The following is a 21,916-nucleotide window of genomic DNA, read 5'->3' as shown; positions in this document are numbered from 1 at the left end:
GAACATAATTATGCCTTATAAGTGGCAATACTATAATTGTAGGCAGTAAAGTAGTTTCATCAAACCAATGGGCAGTAATACAGGATGCCTGTCAAACAGCAGGGCAACAATCACGTTCCTCAGTGTGACATTTTATTTAGGTGTAAAGCAGCTCGAACAAAACCTGGAACAACATACATTAATCCACTCGTCAAAACTCAGATAAAGGAATAAAAACAAAGGTTCATTACAGTAGCTTTTCCAGCTGATGAGTATACAGGTTTTACACAAAGCGTTTGACAAGGCCACCACCCAGTGATGAATTTAATCCTGTTATCCATATCCTGATATTCAAATGTGCCACAATTTCACACAGCTTTACTTTGGATAGGCAGTTACAGAATGTGAAATCTTTCATTGTCAGAATCCCAGGAGCATTTCCTCTACACTTCCATATTTACAGTCTACAAGCTGCTCAAAGCAAAAATGTAAAATACATCATCTACGGCTGTATAAGACTAAGAGCAATATTGTGACGTTTTTATTGGAAAGACTATGAAAGATGCCATAACTCAAGAAGTGTAATAAACATAATGTGCTTTGATTTTTCTATATTCTCTGTAATGTGGAACAGGCCTGAGGTCTTGCTTAGACTTGGCCCAGGATTTTATATGATCCTGTCCACTGGCTTTGACATATCAATCTGAACATTTAATGTGCTTTTTGACTGCATGACTGGGTTTTACACGCACATACAATATACTCCCCCACATATCTGCTCGTACCCACAGTGGCCTGTCCTACAAAACAAAAAATATATTCTGAACAACCAGAGCTAAACCCCTTTGCTACCTTACAAACCAGACTTCAGACAATATGCAGCATGTCTATCTCGTCCATTGCTGAGAAGTGTGAGGGTACTGTGGCCCCGCCGTGAACCAGCAGTGTGCAGCTCTTAGCCCTGCCAGGCGTGTGTCTCCGCCTGGGCTTTGAGTTATTGCTGCTGGGGTCTGAGACCCATTCATCAGCGCTTCATTAAAACCCAAATCGCTTTTTCACTCACAGTCTTCTCTCTCCCAGCCTGACAAGTCCCACATACTGCCTGCCCAATTTCTGAGCTGGTCCTGATGTTAAGAGGCAGTTCAGTTCCATGACTTTGCAGCCCCATGCCTACTCTTAGCTGAGAATAAAGCGTTCTAAAGAGGACATTGCCCACCTGGGAACCTCACTGGCAGGAATGGCTTTTCACTTGGTAAGCAGCAGAGCAAGGAGGACTCACCTGGGTGACATGGGGGTGGGTGGAGGGGTGGGGGAGAACGAGAGAGACACGGGGCTTTTGAAAGGAACTCTCCATTGGCCTTTTCCTGTTCCGCTTTTGTTTGGCGCTATCTTGCCGTTCCGTGTTATTCAAACCACACAATGAGGTACAAAGCTGCCGGCGGAGGCTCCCGCTCTGTCCCTCCTCCTCCTCCACCTCCCTCTGCCATATTATAAGTCATTTAAACCGGATTTTGGCTGAGTCGAGCTGAGGCAGGTGGAACCGGAATGTTCACAGGCCCCTGACCATTCTTCGCCTGCAGGAAATTAGCTGTCCATTGTCCCTTTGCTGCAGCAGCTTGGTTGAACTCAGTGCCATGTAAAGGCCAACATCTTATCGAAATTGCAGCAAAGCAGCTCTGTCAATGTTGTTTCTTTATAACAAAATTTCTGTCTCTCATTGTCTCTCAAGCCCTCTCCTTACTCTGTGAAGTCTGGTCTACTATATGGAGTTAAAAGTCATGAAAGCCAAAGCCATTTATTTCTCCACTGCAACACAACACTCGAGTGCAGTAAGTGAGAAGCTAGACCAGTCAGTGAGTGTTGTAAGTGTATTCCACTGATAATAGTGAAAGGCATTTAGTATTGATTTCTACAGTAAAGCAAATACTTCACAGCCAATTGATTCATTATGGTTTTACTCACTTCATGTTCTGATACTGCATGTGTGGGTCAACCGATTGAACCTCAGCTCCTAAAGCCTGTGTGAAAACCTTTGGCTCCACATGTAATTCGGCGCGTGCCCACAAGCATTTACTAAGAATAAAAAATGAATTCATAAAAGCCAAGTTCAGTGTTTTTTGCTTAAGCTTTTCACAATTTTGAAGTACCTGCCCTTGTTTTAACGGCGCAGCGCCAGTGGCTGTATTTCTCCAGAGCATGCTCATTACATTTGCTATGGCATGTGACCTTTTCCTCTGGTAAATGTAACACAGACCACAGGGGGGAATAGGGAAAACAGGATCGCACATTGCGCACCAGTGAGAAAGAGGAATGAGAAGAAAGTGCCAGAACTGTTTTTCTTCTCTAGCTTTGGGATTTATCAGCAGCCAAAATACGCACTTGCTCAGGCACAGAGAAAACACTTTAACTCTCACCGCCATGCATGTATACACGTGTGCACACGTACACACAGCGACACGCACTCACACTCCCCCACCCTTTCCCCACATCCTGAGGGGAGAGGTCAGGTTAAGTGCTGTGTGGGGCAGTAGGCCTGTTCTTCCTCTTGGCTGGCACCCTGCCCACGTCAACAGTCCTTCTCTTCAAAAGCCACTAATGCAGGGCCGAGCGCTGACAGTGTTCTGACAATGAGTTACTATCTTCCAGCCGTGGCCCCTGTCCGGCTGCCGGTCCCACTGAAAAACAGATCTGTGGCGAGAGCAAAGGTTAATCTAGCAGTGAGGCTCCACTGGTGACTGCCTCCACAGCCATGTGTGACTGAGAATAGGCTGGGAGGAATTAACACTACCGCCTGAGGGAGTGTTGACAGAGGTGTGTGTGTGTGTCTGTGTGTGTGGCTGTCTCTGTCTGCGCTAGTCTGTGTGTCTGTGTGTTGATGATGGGAATAGAGGAAGGGGCAGATGACGAGGTTTGAGGAGGAGGTTTTGTGTTCACAATCCATTATCTTCAGGGAGGAATCACGCTGGATAAAGGTTGCTTCATGCCATTTCAGAGATGTAAGACAAATACCAGCGGACTGTGTAAACATCGCAGTGAGAGTATGCGTGCTGTCTCTCTGCTGTCCGCTGTATCAATCGCTCTGTCTGCCTGTCTCACTCTATTGTTTTTTTAACCTACCTCTAACTTTTTTTTTTATGTCCTTCTTGTCTGCCGCAATGAAAAGCACAATGCAGCCAAAAGGCTCCTGCAGCCCGCCAGTTGCTTAAGAATACTTCTGTTAGTGTATGAGTTTGTATAGACTCTATGCTTAGTTATGCATGTCTACATTTGACTGACTCAGCAAAGGTCAACTAGGTTCATAGCCTCCTGAGGAGAGAGCATTTAAACGGGTCTCCCTACCACTGTGCCAGCTGTCTGTTTCTAGTCCAAACAGCTCTGTTGGCTAAGCCCCTGTTGCCACATCATGGCCCCCTGCCTTTTGGCAACGCGCTAACTGTTAAAAGCTTAGCATTGTTAGTGTGTGCTAACTCCCATGAGTGTTACTCGTGCCTTAACTGGCAAGGATTTTTTCCCCCTAAATGCTCGTGGAAGCGGAGGTTGACATTTTCTTTCACTTCCATCATCGCAGGTGTCAAATGGTGTATGTTGTTGTGAAGTGATAGTTATACTGAGGCAGATAATAAATCAAATTCCCCACCTCGGATTTTTGAGATTAGCATATTTGCAGCAGCAATAAGCCATGCATCAGCAGTTGGGGATATTTTCAAGGATTTGTGGCTTATAAATCACACAGAAGAAATACCCAATTTTGTGGATTTCTCCAGATTATCTTTGTGCAGATAAAGTGGAAATTGAGGGATAAATAAGAAAAGAAAAAAAAAGAAAGCATCAAGGCACGCTGGCTCTGGCTCATCACAGTCAATTAGCTATGTGAGGCATCTCCTGGAGATATTTCACTTCGGATAATGCCTCTTCTGTCATCAGCCTGTGTGTGTGCGCACTGAAGCACGTGTCTCTGCGTGGTATTCTGTTGTGTGCGGGTATGCATGTCTGTGGGCATGTGTATGTGGGTTGCCTGTGCACACACCTGCCAAAATACCTTCATATAGCCCTCCTTGTGAGACGGGGCAGACTGGAGTGCTTGTTTTCCCACTCACAGTGGGTGTGCATTTCTTTATCTCCTTTGCCTGTCGTGTTGACTGATGGGTAATATGCTAAATGGGGCCTGTGTTTACCTCACCTGTGCCACCGGCAGGCCTTTGTGTGTGCTGGGCTGTGACAGGGAGCACTAATAATGCTTTAACTGCTCTGTCAAACTTCAATCACATTGACACAAGCTCTGGTGTAGCACACTGTCCTGTTGGCAGAGGGGCTGTCATTGGACAGATGTAAGTGAATTGTGTCCCAGTAGTTACATGGCAAATGGTGGCTATGTGCTGGAGGTCAGGTAAATGGGCTGTGCAGTAGCAGCACAAGTGCAGATGTGCATTTGTGTAATTGTGTTTACCTGTATGCATGTGTCTGTGTATGCAAATACTCAATATGTGTTTGCATATGTGCATGTGTGCGTTTGTTTTTTGGGGGCGCCTGAGTAGCTTTGTTTCCATTTCTATGTGATTCTATTGCAGGGTTAGTGGAGCAGTGAGGCCTTGCAGTGAGTCTCTCTACAGGAGTGTGTGATTTACGAGCCTGGTGTGAGCACTTCTCCCATCCTCCTGCATAATGTCCCCATTAGAGACAGGAGACACTGTAGCTCTGTTCATCATTTAGCTTCAGCCACAAGCACACCTGGGGAGGGAGGGGGGGAGGGAGGGAGAGAGGGAGAGAGAGAGAGAGAAAGAAAGTAGGAGTAAAGAAAGGGGAGATAGCACAGTGCATTATCTCGCCATCAATTATCGCCCTTTGCCTTTACAGAGGCCATGACCAACTGCATCTGTGCACAGCAGACCAGGAAAAAAAAGGAAGAAGACATGAAAAAAAAAAAAAAATGAAATGGGGATGCAAAAGGCAGGAGGGGGGAAAAAAAGCAGTGTTATGACTCAGCCACCACAGCAGTAGCCATAGGTCTTGCCAAAGATAGCGAGTTGCCCGCATCGTTCCTTCAACTCCTCTGACTCTACTTGCCTTTTTTTTTTTTGTCTACCTGTGTTCTGTACCCGTGTTTGTTTTGGTCTGTCAGCCTCATTATGTGGAGCGAGCTGTCAGGGGACACACGGGCTAACAACACCCCTGGGGAGGAGAAAAGAGGAGTAGTAGTGTGTGAAAACTCTGGGAGTCATTCCAACACCCATCTACATTAATAACTGCACAACCGCAGATAAGAAACACTTCATGGGATGTAGTCATATTTGCTCAGCATACAGTTAAGCCTGAGCAAAAGCATTTTCTGAAATGTGCTGTGTATACTGGCAAACATTTGGAAAATTGCCTTTTGTAATAGCGGGTGAAATCTTTGCCGTCTCACGCAGTATTTTGTGCTTTATCTTATTTAAACACCTGCTGTATGTACTGAGCTTATGACTAAAGGTATACATTGTGTTTTGTCTTTCAGTTGTGCATCATGAGTGTTGTGGCATCCGAGATATGTGGAGTTAGTTTCCTCCCTATAACTGCGTCTATAAAAACTGATAACAACCGTGACGCATTTGGGCTCCTGCTTTTTATTTGAAATTCGAGCTACCGTGGGAAACAAATAATTATTTGATACGTAATGACATCTTCGAGCAGGCCCTGCCTTGAACTTGAACAACGCGGGGATGTTGCTTGATGTACTCTTTGCAGACGCAATATAGAGAAAACAAGCCTTAATGAACGGATAATTATGGCACTGAGGCATTTGAAAAGTGATACGTGGAAGCATTTAGGATTCAGCACCATAGATGGAAAAATTGTGGGTAAACCCCCAAAAACTGTCAAGGCTATGGCCTTATGTGTGGCACCACGAAGTAACAGAACATTATTTTGGATCAGATTAGGTGTGTTTTGCATTTAAATGAATTTGAATATAGTACGTGTTAGCTCTCACCTGAAAAGTGACAGTCCTGCCAAATCATTCATTAATTTAGCACGTAAATAACTTTGTAAAGTACTAATGATTACCGCCGAGTAAGAAGATTAAGTCAGTCTGCCTGGAAGAAACTATGGCCCACTCATTCTTTTATCAATGGAAGGTTTCTGTGTCAGCTGCTTCAGAGGCTTTTCCAATCTATTCAAGATTCACAAGGGAAATAACTGAACGATTTTCTAACAGTGGTGAAATTTGTGTGAAATGTGTGTGTGTGTAAGACAGAAAAAAAAATGGGCTAATTTCTGAATATTTGCAAAAACAAGCAAGCAAAGAAACAAAAAAACTCAAGAAATGTGTCTCCATGAAGTGGTACGCTTAGCTGAAATCTTGTGCCACAGACATTGTTGAACCCCAAGGGCTGAGTGTTAATTTTGGGGGGGATGAGACAGAGCCTTTCTGCTCTACTTAACATTTGTAATGAAACCTCCCAAGCCTCTTTTTTTCTATCAGTCTGCCTGTGGTTTGCGTCTTCCAACACGATGCAGGTCGATGGCAGAGATGACTAGAACACCTGCAGTCGCCGTGGCTTCTCTGGATTGATTTTCCATGTTTCAAGTCAATTTTATTAATACAGCCCAATATCACAAATCACAAACTTGCCTCAAGGGGCTTTACAGTCTGCACAGCGTACGACAAGCTCTATCTTTCTCTCCTCAATTTGGATAAGTAAGAACTCCCTGAGAAAAAGCGCCTGATTTGCATGAGGACTCAAAGTGATGGAGAGATAAAAATCCACAGGTTCAGGATAGATGGAGTTAACTGCATCAGCTTGACAACACTGCCTTTTGTTTTTATATAACCACAACTGTCTGAATGTTTTGGCACACACAAGTACAGTAAATTTTAACCTTGCCCCCCAGGCGGCTTTAAACAAATGATAAGTATTATATACGCTTTGTCCTACACTCACAACACACCCAAAGGTGCACTTACTCCCTCCAACACAAACACTGTTGCCATTTCATCTAAAATACAGTAGGTCCTGACGGGGTGCTGTTCTCTCCCAACACCTGCAAACCACTTGTGTCTCCCATCAGAGCTATTTACACTGCCAGCAGATACTCACACCCACACTGGACAGACACCTGCATCTATTCTAACCCAGAGACATACAACTGGAGAAATAATTTAGCAGTCGGAGCAGCTTTTACAGCTGTGTAACCTGCTTGTATTTCTGCAATTTACATGTGAGCGCGTGGAGGCGTGAATGTGTGTGTTTCTGAGCGTGCAGAGCCGGGAGCGAGCGTGTGCTGCCACTGCTTCTTACGTGTGAAGTAAAGAAACAGCTTGAAGTGGGTCGGTGGCACTACATATTTAACGAGGCGTCTCGGCTCTTAAGCTCGCCGTTGTAGTGTCGCACTTTGACTCCTGGAGCGCACCTCACATCACACCCGCAAGCAGCCTCATCTGGCGGGGCTGCCAAGTACAGCGCTGCCTGGAAACTCTCAGCTTTCCTCTGGCAGGCAGATCTTTAACTGAGAGGGTAACCACAGGCTGTCTCACTGCATCTAGAAGTTTGCCCTCTGATCCACCCGTGTTGCCTCATTCACATTAGCATTCGACTGAAGGCTCGGAAGCAGTCAGTGATTGGTTAATTTTCAACAGAGGAGATGACCCAATAGGAGCACCCCTGCCCCCACACCACCAACACACACCAATGTACATCTGCCAAGCTGTGTGTAAGGGTGTATCTTCAGCAGCACAGATGCTACTGAATTATCATAGATGTAGCAATATTTGTCTCTAAGCTCCTCTCGTTCTTCTGTGACTGCATCAAAACAAAAAACTGGGAATGTTGTTTGGAACATTCCACAGGCAAACAAGTTCCCTGGTAACAGGTACGAAAGGCGCGTCCTCCAGCTCAGTTGTTCACAAGCAAGGATGGAGCGAAAGTCACCACTTTGTGAACACATGACTGTACAAAGAGTATGACTACATGGACTCAGGAACACTTTGTAAAACTGTTGTCAGTAAACATTTTGTTTGCAAGTGATTGCATTCTGTTTTTATTTACTTTTTACACAGTGTCCAGACTTGTTCAGGGTTGTAGAATTGAGTTTTCGTAGTATGTAGTTGAGAGAATATTATAGATTCAACACGAAACTATCAGAAAGATGTTACTGAGAGAAAAAGCCACGATTACAAATCAGTCTGCTACTTCAGCACCACGGACAGCACCATGGATTTATCAATACACAGCACAGTTAGGCTACTGATATTTCAGATCCATGATCGGGACCATTGATGCTAACTTGCACAAACCTCAGTCAGATAAAGGATCAATGTCAAGCAGGCTCTAATAACATATTCAACTAAACAACCCCTCTGCCCCTGGCCTCTCTCTGCTGCTGGGGGATGGAGGAGGGGGATGGCAGGTTAACAAGGGAGATGCATTTGAGTCATTTTAGTAACAAGGAGGGTTGAATCCCCCCCCCTCAAACTGCCCACTGCTCAGAAGATCTAAATGGCAGGATGAAAAAAAGGAAAATGTTGGTGGATGTTGCCTAAAAAATGACAGCTAGTACTGGCAGAGCTACTGTTGAGGGAGCAGAGAGGACCAGAGGGATGGCTGATGTTTGCGCTCCCCACTAGTGTCACTGGATCACTGTGACATTTGGGCCTGCGTTCTGGGCCAGAGCTCAAGCACCCGGGAATCTTGGATGCCAATTCAGATGAGGTCAAGTACAGTGTGTGTCTATGCATTTGTGTGTGTATTTGTGTGGGTGGGTGGCACAAGATCAAAATTACCCACAGCCTCCCTGTGGCAAAACAGACTGAATGTAATGTGTGTGAAATGACATTTGCTCTCCCAGAAGAGTTCAGTGTTTCACTGAGCTATAGCTTTGCATTCAGAGTGGCTCGGAGGAAGAAGAGCGAGGAGAGAGTGAGAGAGATAAAGACAACGAACAACTGATTATAAAAAGGAAACAAAAGAAAAGAGTGGGCAGGTTGATGGTGGAAATAAAAACAGCAGCATCAAATGGAGGAACATCAAACACAAATTCCTCCTGGAAAGTAAAAGAATCAGCCTTTTTCCTTTTTTTTATGGTCTCTATTCCCCAACTCTAAAGAAGTGCTGAAAAGCATAGAGAGGGCATGTGCTGTTTTCCACTGCAGGATGAGAGACTTCCAGACAAATAAACTCAAAAAGGTCTGTCTCACTCTTACTCCCTAGAGGTAAAAATTATCTCTCTTTCCCTCCTTCTCTCCTGTTATAGATTCTCATTGGAGAATCTCACTCGCCTCTGTCAGCCGCGTGCTATAAGGTCAAGATCCTCTGCTGAAAGTTTTTCTTTTAGCCTCAGGACTATATTCTATCTCTTATTCCCCCAGTGCCAAATGCAGACTCCAGCAAAGCCCCGAAGGAAAAACAAAGCCCATCTCCAAAAATATATAGACTTCCTCAGGCGTGTGAGCATATGCTGCAAAAAGGTAGATTTAGTGTTTGCTTTTAATGGAAAGCATTGTGTTTGCTCGGAGGCACTGGAGGGGCCACTGGCATTTTTATGGAGCGAAATAGTGAGGAAAGAGAGGTGATCTCAACCTGAGAACGTCCTGCGGTCGTCAATAGTTTGGCCACACTCTTGGGATGTATTCTCTGCTTATGTAAGTGTGTTCTTGGTGAAGCTGTGTGTGTGTATGTGTGTGTGTGTGTGTGTGTGTGTGTGTGTGTGTGTGTGTGTGTGTGTGGTGGAGCTGCACTAACGAGTTCCCCGAAGAGCACCTCACACACGGTTAAGGGAGTGAGATCACACTGCGCGTTTCCTCTCATTCACACCGGCTTAGCTGGCACTGTCCCCGTGGTGAAGAGCGCACGGCTGGGGAATGCCGAACTGAGGCATCAATTACCTGGATCTCACTACATTGGTCAAGGGAGAACACGGCTAAATTGAATAACACTTTCCCAACTGCATGTTGGCATAGTGCGCTTCCGCACACATGCTAGCGCAGGTGAACGCACACACACGCACACACACACACACACACGCACACACACACACGCTCATGCTCACATATGCGGAAAACAATCAGCGATCCATCCCAGTGGCACCCTCTCCCGACAGGGTACAGTAACCAGCGCTCACCGCTGAGACCGCATCATATGATTGACTCACTCACACCTCCATATGACTGTTAAATCGTCTTATATGCACAGTCAATTCAAGCTTAGTGCCTTTCCCAAGCCCCATGGGCGCGGCTGATAATTTGACTTTTATTGAAATTCAGCTCCAGTGGGTTCAAGGTGGTTGAAGGTCGTTCTTTTACTGCCACAGATGAGACGGAGGGAGAGCACGGCATCAAGCCCTCAAGGCTATATCTCTCTCTCCGTCTCTCTCTCGCCTGCTTCCCTCTCTGCCAATTGGGGAATTTTTCAGGAGGCACGAGTCAATTTTGGGGTGCATCCAAACATGGTTAACAGCAGCGTTTAATGAGATTGGATATAGCTAGTTGGTGTTTGCCTTTGCCCCTCGAGCAGTCTTCTTTATTGCTTTTCAGTGGTACATCGCCTTAGTCTTGGGGAGAGACTAACAGTGACAGAGGTTAAGAGGTATTAAGTTATTCTTTTGGGGATTAAAGGGCGGGCTGTATTAATTTTCTTCATTCATTTTCTTTTTAGAGGAAGTTTGTCACTTTTCTCTGATGAATGCCACCCAAAGTTTTGAGGAGGACTCTGAAGGAGGTGCTAGGAGGAGCAGCTGCTCTCTGCTGTGTTCAATGGGTGTTGTGAGCATCGATATATTGTGTCCTGCGCATCCACACGTGAATGTGCCCATGTCTTACTTTACTTTTATCCCTTGATGTGTTTCCCTTTTCTGCTGCTAGCGTGACGTTCATGTCAAGGCGAGACCGTTTTGTTCTTGTGTTTTACTGTTCATAAATATTGCAAGTGCCACACAAGAGCAGAGCGTGTCTTTGTGTATCCAGGCAGCAGGACAGAAATGGGGTCAGGTGGTTTCTAAGAAATGATGTGTTCTGCTGAGGTTAGATCCATTTCTGGATAAGATAACACGGTGCTGCCACATGATGCCCTCTACATCGCGGTGTCTCTCAGATTACTCCTTCCATAATCTTGTTCAGCATCTCTCTTCATATGTACTGCACCCCTGCTTCTTCTCCCTCTCCCTCCATCTCCATCCTGTCTCTGCCCACATTCTCCTTTTCTTTATCTCTCTGTCTCTGCCCTCCATACTGGTTCAACATATTATGGGATGCTTATCTCAGCCGAAGTGTGTGACAGAAAAGGACAGGTCAGTTCTGTCTATTTCTTCACCCTCCTAACCACCACTTGCTAGAAAATGCAACCAGGCGAGTCAAACTGAGATGCCATCAGAGACACTGTGCACATGTCTGACATTAACTGTATTGATTCTTGTATTTCTCTATGTTTTTGTGCTTGATTTGTGATTCTTTCCCCCTCACACTTCCAACAGCATGCACATACTCACACACACACACATGCAGGCCTGTGCTAATGACAATCCTTACTGTCTTAATTAGAGTGAAGGACTGCAGCAGGAGCTAATTGAATGACATCTTTTTGTTCATTCAGCACTTTTTCCTGGTCCGCTTGAAAAACAAAGAAGCTTTAACTCACCCCAGATAGCCTATTAGCTATAGTTTATACTGCTAAATGCCAGCCTCACATAATCCCAGTGCTACCTGGACAAGGTTCCTCTCCATCAGTCTACTTGTGTCCCTAGCCAGGAGAAGAGATTTTAGGGCCAAGTCGGGGCTAACTTCTAAGTTTCATATGTGAAGTTTAGAAATGTCAAAGCTTTAGTGGATAGACTTTCATTGTAAAGCCATTCTCCTTATGGGAAAAGGTTAAATTACATTGCCATTTTCTCCATCCTGGCTCTCCAACATAAACACAGAGCTTGGTACTGCAGTTGTTGTGCTGTAAAGTGATATTCCTGTGGCCCTCATGGTTCACGTCAGCTACTCCGCACTTTTAATTTGGGGGCATTGATCGGGGAATTCTTTCAGTAGTGTCATTAAAGTGATCAAATTTCTGCTTTTTCAATGTTTTTATTGGAAAGAAAGTGGAGTGGGAGGAACGGGGCTTGCTAAGAGAATAAATGACAGTGGGTGGGTGTGGCTGTGTGATTGGGAAACCAGCCAAAGCCTTGTTCCACAGCCAGTGAACCATTGGGGAGTAGTCTCCCTCTCTCTAAATGCTGTTTTGTGAGGTGAGGAGCCTGATAAGAGTTGTAATTACCTCATTTTACTGCAGCAAATTGCCAGGTTTCTTAAAAGCAGACAGGCTGGCTGAGGTAATATCAGCTGTAATGAGTATTGTGATGGTTGTGGGAGGCCAGCGCTGCTTCCATCTGGATTATTGCTTGGTCACTGCTGCTGGTCTGCTGTTATAGCAAACCTTAGCAGATCGTGGGCTCATTATTGTGAGGTATAAAATGGTTGAATATTGAGTTTCTGTACACTATGTGTTTGGCAGCCTCATGAGTGTGTATGTAAGCATTAACCCTGCATATTAATGTAATATATGCACATATGTGAAATGCTAATTTTTAAATATTTTTCCATTGAAAAAGACATTTTATTATATGCAAAACAGATCTGCAAGATATTTCATGTTGTTATATTCTAAAATTAGCAAAATTGTAAATGTCTCAAAGAGCTCGCAAAAATCTGTCCATTGGTTGTTTATCAGTGATTGTGATGTACACTGTATATGCACGCATATGTGCCATGTTGGAGATTTTCTTTACACGCAAGCTTTATCTTCACCGTGTGGGAGTGGGGGATAATAACAGAAATGCTGGCTTTTTGATTGGTCCCTGTGAGAATCCATTAAATGACGGTCTACTGAAGTAACTGCAGAATTCCCAAAGCGGTGTCATCACTGCCAGACTCACTCCAAAAATCTACATGAAGGGTGATCATATTTCTGCTGTGTGCGTCAGGAGCAGAGAGAAAAAGACGTTTGAAATGGCATATCCTTTGTCAGAATACTGAACGCTGTGTGTCACCAGATTATGTTGATATAATTTAACCTTTTCATGGAAACAATAACATCCTCGCTGTTTGTCTCGAAACCGATCCATACATGATGAAAGATTTTCAAAATCTGTGTGTTTAGCATAAACTCAGCCTCTCCTTTATGAGGTTTAGCTTGTACCCATGTTTGCTCCTTGCTGCCTTCTTATTTTGATTAGAAGAGGAAGAGGATTCATTGGCAGTCTTTTGCACTTACGCCATGAGTAATGAGGTTGTTTGTTTTAATTGACCCATAGGATGGGACTAATTCTTAATTTGATTCTAGCAGTGCAATGCTTTCCTTACCTCTACACCCAGTCAATGCTTCTTTAATGTATCAGCATAATAAGTGCAATCATTCTCTCAGATCACAGGTATAGACTCACAAAGCTGCACAAGCAGACATTTGCATTAACATGCCCTCACGTTATGAATGCATGTACACAAATACAAATACTCTGTGTTTGCTGTAACTGCAAGTACAACCAGAAAAATGCAAGTTGAGATGAAGAGATAGGAAGTAAACATCTCTGCAGTTGAGATTTTGTGTGTGTATATGTGTTGAGGATGAATCCTTTGATTGGAAAATTCATTTAAAAAAAAAAAAACACAGGTCAAAGGGTCACATTGGAGAGCTCTGTAAAAAGCCTGGAGATCCTCAGCTCAGTGTTGACTCCCAGGCTGATGCTTATAGGATGTGCGTATGTGGTGCAGCCAGAAGACAAGCGTGCGTGTGTTTTTTGGGTGTGTTCCTTCTCCTTCCTATCTTGCATTGAGCTCATGCAGGAAGAAAAATCAAACTCCCCCAGTAGCCTGTCATTAGCAGGAGACCGAGAGAAAGAAAAAGATGGGGGAAAGAATGAACGTGAGAAGGCGAAAAAGAGACAGGGGAAAAGCGAAGAAGATGAAAGACAGTGGTAAATGAAGAGTGAAGAAACATGCAGAGAAGAGGAGGAGAAAGGATGCGCTGGGATTAAGGGGAGAGGGGTGAGAGGGAGAGGAGGAGGGATGGATGAGTGAGAGAGGAAAGAGGGAGGAGAAGAAGGTGGAGGTAAGGAGAGAGCGAGAGGAGTAGGTGGGTGGTTGGTGGGGTTATGATGAATTAAAGATGACACTCTCCGGCAGCCTGGTTTCTAAAGATCACTCTGTCTGCTAATGTAATGTTAATGAATGCAAATGATGTGCCTAACCTCTCTCCCCTGACCAGGGGAGGGAAGGGGAGAGAGGAGAGAACGAGAGCAAAAGAAAAGGAGGAAGAAGGAGAGATGGGGAGATATGAAGTTGAGGTTATGTAGAAATGTGCTGCTTCTGTGTCACGTAACGAGTGGCTGACCACTAAGATGTGATCAGGTGCTTGAGTCTGTTGTCACCAGCCTCTGGGCGTGCGTTGACTGTGGACCTTTCTGTGTTCGCCAACCCCGCCTCAGGGGGGGCTGTTGTGTTTTCCTGTTTCCCTTCCACAGCAGCTCTATTACAAACCGGCAATAGCGGGGAAAGTGCGAGTGTAGCTGCTCACCAAGTGCCGCAAGGTTGAATCTTAAGTTTTATGCGACGTGGCAGGCCAGATGTGTAAGGCCAGGAGAATGTCACCTTGCTGTGATGATCGGATAATTTCATCAGGTTCTGCAGATACTGCATGTATATTAATTTTCCTATCTTGCAAGGCATTCTTCCTAACATCTGCTGCTGATCTCATTTGGCTTCTGCAACTCCCCTCCCCTGTATCTCCTCTCATCTCTCTTGGCTTTCTCTCCCGTCTCTCTGATACTGACCTCGTCTTCTTTCATGCTGAAAATTTTATTTTCACTCAGCCAGAGCGAGTGACTGTGAGCCCAGAACACTGTTAATACATTTGTGTGTGTGCGAGAGAGAGAGCGAGAGAGAGAGAGTGTGAGTGTGTGTGTGATCTGTGATTTGTGAGCCTGTTCATTTAATTCTGTCTTTGGCTCGGCGATGAGGGACTTGTGTATCCCATCACTCCGCGCCAATGTCTCAGAGGATGGCAGATTATTTTCTGTTCAATTTTCAAATCAGCCACATTGTCATTTCTGTCTTCAGGGAGACATGGAAGTAACATATTTCTTTTGATGTATTTCTGTTCTGTATCTTCTATTTAAAGTGAAAACCCTTCAGTATGAGTGACACAGCTTTGGTGTGGCGCAGATTAGAAAAGTCTCACATCTGTGTTCGCAAGGATTGTCTTCTCTGTCGAACACGGTGACTCAATCAAAGATATCACCTCTTTCATTTTCTTTTTACCGTGAATAAGTGCTGCGCCGTAAACCCAGCCGCAGCTCTCAGATCAGCCCAGTGCTCTTGACCATGTTGGACTTGACCTGGTCTTATGCCTTCCAGTCCGAAAAACAATCCTTTTTTTAGGTGATTTCCCAGGGAGCACCGAGTGAACAGTCTGTCTGTGTGACAAACATCCACACGATTTGTTCAGAAAATACTTCACCCTGTCAAAATGTTCCTTTTTTTTATTCAGAAATCCCCCGAGTGGACGGCTGATTAGTTTGGAAGACGCTGCAGCTTTTGCTCTTGTTTGTTTGTCACTTTGTTTTCAGCCCCGTATTAAGATGCCAGCCTCAGCAGGCTACCATGGGGCTTCATCATTGTTAAGTGCTCATTTCAATCCTGCTGATTTCTCTTCTCGGTTTTTCATCTCTGCCTTTCCCTCTGTCTGTCTTCTCCCTTCAATCTCCCTCTCTCTTTGTCCTCCCATCTTGATTCCATTTCTGAGAAAAGATAAAACCCTCTTAAATAATGTCATTCAAGGCCCTCGGATCTTATTTCAGTTTGTTGGTGCAATCACAAAGAGAAGGCCCTCTCGGCCCAGCATCCAGCATCTGGACATGATTGTCTCATTGAATTACAAAGTGTACAAGCATCCTTGAACAGGCGGACATAGTGGGGGGGGGGGGGTTAAAGGATAGATGAATGGAAAAGATGTGTTATGGGATGGGACGGGAAATCCACAGAGAATTGTCTGCCATATTGACTAAGGAGCCAGGGAGCTTCAGAGAGGCGCTTCAGCACATGTTGTATCGACCAGCAGCCATACAATCATACAGACGTGGCCACAAAGGGGGGAATTACACAGGCGTGTTGCCATTCTGACTTGCAAACTGTAGAATTAAGCTCATACATGAGGGCTCAAAGAGGGTGGAGGGAGTGGACAATCCATCCCTGATATTCTTTCTTCTTTGTCTTTCTATAGATGTTCTCTGGTCCGAGTGCTCGCAATATGTAATCATGCGTATCCATGTGATGTATCACGCAATTGCGTGCTGACGTGTAATTGTGTGAAGGGGGCTGCCTTATCGATCTGTAACACAAGGCCCCATCAATGTTTAATGCAGTCTCCCTCACTCCTTCATTTCTCTCCCTCCCTCTCTCTATCCCCCTCTCTTTCTATCTGTGGAAACAGCCCACCATTTGGTATTGATCTGCTACTTGGAGCTGCGCTTTCTGGGATTGGAAGCTGTAGGCCCCTCGGCTGGGCTATGGTTTTGGCTCAGCTTGCGACTTCTGGGTTTTCGACTAGCACGCTGGCAGCGTAGCAGCTTGAGTGAGCCTTACACAATGAGCCAGCCCACATCCGTTGTATGTTTCAGAGTCGCTAATATTCTATGAAGGAGTCTCAATGCATCCCCAAGCCTTGCAGCTCTTTGAATCCATTTAAGACCGGCTACCCTGACACCTACAAGCTATTGTTTTCCAATAGATTTATGAGCCACGGTGACATAGTCAACATTAAGCTCTCTATGTTAATAATTTTCCCACAGACTGAACTGCTAGTGAACCTGGCAGTGTTTAATTTATTGGAGCTTGCAGGTGGAGCTGACATAGCAGAATATGAATGCAGGAGAAAACACTCTGGGCTACCCTCCAGACATGAGGGACGATAGCTAGGTGTTGTCTTTCTTTGTCTTCCACATGAAAGAGAGTAATGGAATACGTGGTCAGATAGAACTGCGATCAGAAACAGAGAGCCAGGCAAAAGGAGGACTAATTGTTTTTACGAGGGTTTTATGGTCTAAGCTGAGGAGTGACCCAGTGTTAAACTACTGGAACCCACAGACTGTGAGCAGAGATGAGTCAGTATCCCATCTGTTACAGCATCATTTTTTGTCCAGGTAAATTGCTGTCAGCGCAGCTCAGGAGAAATATCCATTAAACAGAGAAATTATTTGATCCCAAAATGTACACATATTAATTTGTCTTTATCTGAAAGATGTTTTTATATGAAATGGACTAGCGGCCATTTAGTTCATTTTCATTAGAAAAAAAAAAAAAAAAAACACGAGTAGTTCCTGAAACCTAATTGTTTTGCAAGCTTAGGTCATAGGATGACTTATAATTTCAGCAATAAACCAAAATGTGCCTCTTGTAATTTTGAAAGAGCTGGCTTCCCTAATTAATGTGGGTTGCTCATTTTGAAATGAAACTCTTCAAATCCACTTACGATTAAATGGATGAATGGTCCACATAACAGCTCATTTAAAACTCGTGCACATACCGGTACACAAGGGACATTTTCTAAATCCCCTGTGCCAGTGGACAGGTGTGCAAGCTACGGCACGACGGCTGTGTGAGCCCCACCCCGTCGCTAATAACCGTTTATCATACACCATTTACTCATCTGCTACTCTGATATTCTGCTAATGGAGGACATTAGGTCACATGACGCAGCTAAGCCACCCCTCCCCTGGGCCTTTGACCTTTTATTGTCTCCTCCCTTCACCATCTTGTGCCCCCCTTCCCCCTTTTCCTTTATAAAAGGAAATGGAAAATGGCCTACCAAGTGCCTGTGTGATTTGACTAAAGCTTCTGTGATTTCCCCTGAGAAAGGGTTGGCAGTCCCCACAACGCTGGCTGGCGCTAAGGGCTGTTTCATGCTCCTATCTCCCCAGCTGACAGCAAGTCGTACAGTACAGGCAGGCGGGCAGGCTGGAGCTGGCTGGCTGGCTGTGGAAACTAGACAAGGCAAGACTGATCTTAGGGAAATTGAAATACTCTGATGGAAGCCGGGTGTGAACAAGGCTGTCACTGTAGGTGTACACAGAAAATTGCTCCCTGAGTTGGCTGGTGAATGAGCATGTGTGTGTGCAGCATGTCTGTGTGTCTTAACGTGTATATGTGTGAGTGCAGCTGAATTACCTAGGCTAATTGGTTTCATGTCTGAGGACAGTTTCTCCCAGTAAGTGGAGATTGAGAATGAAAGGCCTCTTTCCTCCCAACCGGTGGCTTGTCACTCATCCTCAGTGTACTTGTTTTTTTACCAAGACCACTTGAACTGCAGATGACAGGCTTCGAGTGCTCCATCATTTGGAATGATTTCTAAATCACTGCAAGTTCAGTGAGATTTCAAATAAGCAACAGCTGCGGGTGTATGCTTCCCGGTAAAGGGAGGGTGCTGAGGACCTGGAACCTCCTCTTGAACGAGGGCAGCGTCTGCCGGTTCTGCTTTTGCGTTCAATCAGAGTGAGATTTCTCCCTTATCAACAACACGTGTGGGCGTCGCTAGCCAACCGTTTACTGTGATAGTGGATGATGTCCAAGCCAAAGACACAGCGACCGCCTTTCCTCTGAAAATTCCCACACATCCTGCTTATCTACGACAGATCATCGCCCAGACGGACCATTCACTCTTCTGTCTCCCAGTTTTTATCTGTTTGGCCACAACAAACACGACTGAGGGCATGTTGTGGCAAGGGACATCAAGAAAATGTGAAATATGCCCTGATTCACTCTCAATAAGGTGGAAGGTTTAGGCCAGAGAATAAACTGTCTGTTACAGGGGAAATTATGAAACTATCATTACACTGCTAAGGCCGTGTCACTCAGTTCATCACTCCATAAATCTGTGTGATTGTGTGAGAGGTAGGCGCAGCAGAGACCTGTGGTACGTGATGTCCTTCCCTTTTCTTTCCTCGGCCTGTGTGAGGTTTCTGGATTTCAGTGTGCCAACAAGGCAGATATTAATCAAAACAGGGCTGACAAACTTCCTGGGTGAGCTGCCAGACTTATTTGTCTGGGTTGTGTCACTGAGGATAAGCAAAAGCGAAAGAGAGCATGAGTGGGTGATTTTGTGTTCTTATATTTCATAGATATGACACTTTGTGTAATATTAGTCCAAAGTGAGATAGATAATGATCCTCTCTGTGCCAGATTTTCCTTTCTGAGCTTCTAAGTTTTTATTGTCTCATTTTAGAGCGCAACCCGTGTACCACATCGTTATCCAGTGTTGAGATTTTTTTTGCAATTGTACATGTCTTTCCACTTCTCATTAAATATACTACAAGGAGTATTTAACTGGTTATGAAATCTCAATTTAATACTCGTGCCTCTGTATGATCTACTTAAGCAAACGAGACCATCAGCAGACTGGGTATTTCCATATTGTTATTCTTAATGTCTACCACCAGGTTGGGTTCCCCGCAAAATCGGACAAAATGATTTACAGCACAAGACCGAAAGAGTGTCTTCACATTACACAAAAGTATGTTTTTCTTCCACTCTCTTTCAAAGCAAGTGTATGCGGTAGCCAGGTGACGGGAGATGTAGGAAACACTACCACTTTTGTCCACAGGGGTCGCTAAAATCAAGTTCCTGGTCGTTTCTTTCATGTCACGTGCGATGCTAGTTTTCAGAGAATGTCCCCATCAGGAGTAAACAAACCGCAGTGGCCTCGCCTCTGAGCGCCGCCTCTGCATTTGTGAAGCTTCTTTCTTTGCGGAAACAATGTGACAAAGTTCAGCGCTCACATGCAATCCCATACAGAGCTTCTCGTGTGCGCACAGACACACACTGATACAAAAACATCCAGTCATTTTTACACAAATGCCTGCATGTTGTGCAAATACATGCACACACACGCACGCAGACAAAGGCAGGATGTAGTTTCATGCTCACACAGAGAGAACACAATACAAAGCTCAGCATTTAACAGCATGACAGAGGCTCTCAGACATTCCTTCCAGCAAAGTGCCAAGGCTTTGTTTCCATGTCTCTTGTCTTAACAGAAGTCGAGTAGAAATGGATGAAATGCTGTGAAGGATTCATCTCCTTTCTGTTCATCGATGATAGTGTCAAGTGATCACTGGGGCTTGAATGCAGTTCAGCTCTGTGGAATGATACTCAAAATAGCTTTTTTGGGGGGCTAACCACTGTCTCTCTCTCTCTCTCTCTCTCTCTCTCTCTCTCTCTCTCTCTCTCTCTCGCTCTCGCTCTCTCGTTTTCTTTCTTTGCTGCAGAGACCGTGATGGACACTCGGGTGGCCACAGCTGAACTGGGCTGGACAGCATATCCTAATTCTGGGGTGAGTCGCTCCTTTCCAAACACATACACACGCTGACAGTTTCAGAAGTTTTGTGTTCAAACTCTTTGGGTTCGTAGGAAGATAGTTTCATAGGATACCTAACATGAAGCACAGTGGACGTAGAGACAGGCCAGACAGACAAATAGGCAGGCAGGAAGGCAGGCAGGATGGGAGTATGGACTTAAGTAGTGCCCAATGTAGCTCCTATTATGGGTATTATTTTCTCTCTGTCCCAGCTCATAATGACTTAATGACATAATGGGTCCACGTAAGCCCCAGAACACAGTACCTAAGTCCCTGTAAATGGAAGCTGGGGGATACCATAGACATAATGATACTGTAATGATACATTTATGCAGGGAAGTGGAGGTATTAGGATGAAACAGGGGAGGAGGAGCTAAGAGGATGGAAACGCTCAGGGCTTTTTCAGATTTTAGGGGAACTATTTTCAACTTTCAGGTAGTTTCATGCACATGAAAGGAGTGCAAATGGAAGAAAGCGCCAAGTCATCAGAATGGGAACAGTGTTTTTTTTCTCTCTTTTTTTTCCCAAAGAATCACAGTATCAGAGGTATGATTGCCTTATTACACTAATGGACCAAAAGAGAATTTTAAGGCCTTGTTCCCTGTGCTGTAATTTAATAATTCAATGAAAAGCTCCATCGACCAACACTGATAGCATGAATCTTGCAGGAGCTATCCAGGACAGACAACGACTGTTTCCTGCATTTTCTGGGTCTTTGGGTCTTTATGAAGCATTTTACACGTGTGTAAAGGGAGCCTTTATTGCTCTTGAACAGAGCTTTGGCTCTGTTTAAACATTGGAGAGTGTGGCGGCCCACTGTTTTTGTCTCCCCGAAGGAGTACTAACTAAAACAACCTGGAACCTGGAATAACTTAGTGTGCTGTGTGAGTGTGAGTGTGTGTGTGTGAGTGTGTGTGCGTGAGTGTGTGTGTGTGTGTGTGTGTGTGTGCGCCGTCATTTTAATAGAGTGCAATAGCTGAGGCCTTCTGTCTTCGAGTATTGCCTGTCTGTTCAACAGTAAGTCTTAAAAAGCTCTATTGATATTTCCACTCAGTAAAATAATTCATGTTATGCCACTCATTTGTGTCAAATGTGGTTTCCCCCCATCGGCGAAGGAGCGTCCTTTGATGTAATGGCTACATGGTGTAGATTTTTTGTTCGACTGTATGCAAATACAACATGATTGAGGTTGAGTAGAGACCAAAGGAAACATTCGTCGTTTTGCCAAATTTTTCTTAAAATGAGCAAGATTATGTTGCAGATCAGACAACATTATTAAAACAACAGAAGAGGTTTCTGTTCCGAATGTGAACTGTGTGTTTTATTGTTGGTGAAGATGCATTAATTGTTACCTTACAGCTACGTAAATGTTAGTGTCCTATCACTTATCAGTTTGACTCTCAGAACCAAAACCCTTTTCAGAAGTGGACTCTCGTCTGCACAGCTTCAATCTTTGCGGTAAATCTGGAGATTCTGAATTTGTCTTCAGGCATGCTGGTCTCCGCTCGGTGCTGTTCTACCCTGAAGGCTGTGAAACACAAACAGTTTTTTTTCTTTTCATTTTGAAGGATCAGCTGGGTCAA

The 21,916-nt window shown here is 44.6% G+C and overlaps 1 protein-coding gene across 2 annotated transcripts in view; it reads left to right on the top strand.

The window, feature by feature from the left end:
• The window catches only part of ephb1 (EPH receptor B1), a 152,463-nt gene that overhangs the window by 26,391 nt on the left and 104,156 nt on the right, over positions 1-21,916 (top strand). For both annotated transcript variants that reach the window (XM_076745811.1, XM_076745810.1), the window contains exon 2: positions 20,245-20,309. In XM_076745811.1, the coding sequence (XP_076601926.1) occupies positions 20,245-20,309 (65 nt within the window). The remainder of the gene's footprint in view (positions 1-20,244; positions 20,310-21,916) is intronic.

The sequence above is a fragment of the Chaetodon auriga genome, chromosome 12 (assembly GCF_051107435.1).
Source record: "Chaetodon auriga isolate fChaAug3 chromosome 12, fChaAug3.hap1, whole genome shotgun sequence".
Lineage (NCBI taxonomy): Eukaryota > Metazoa > Chordata > Actinopteri > Chaetodontiformes > Chaetodontidae > Chaetodon > Chaetodon auriga.
The sequence above is the reverse complement of the archived record's forward strand: the minus strand, read 5'-3'. Positions and strand labels throughout refer to the sequence as shown.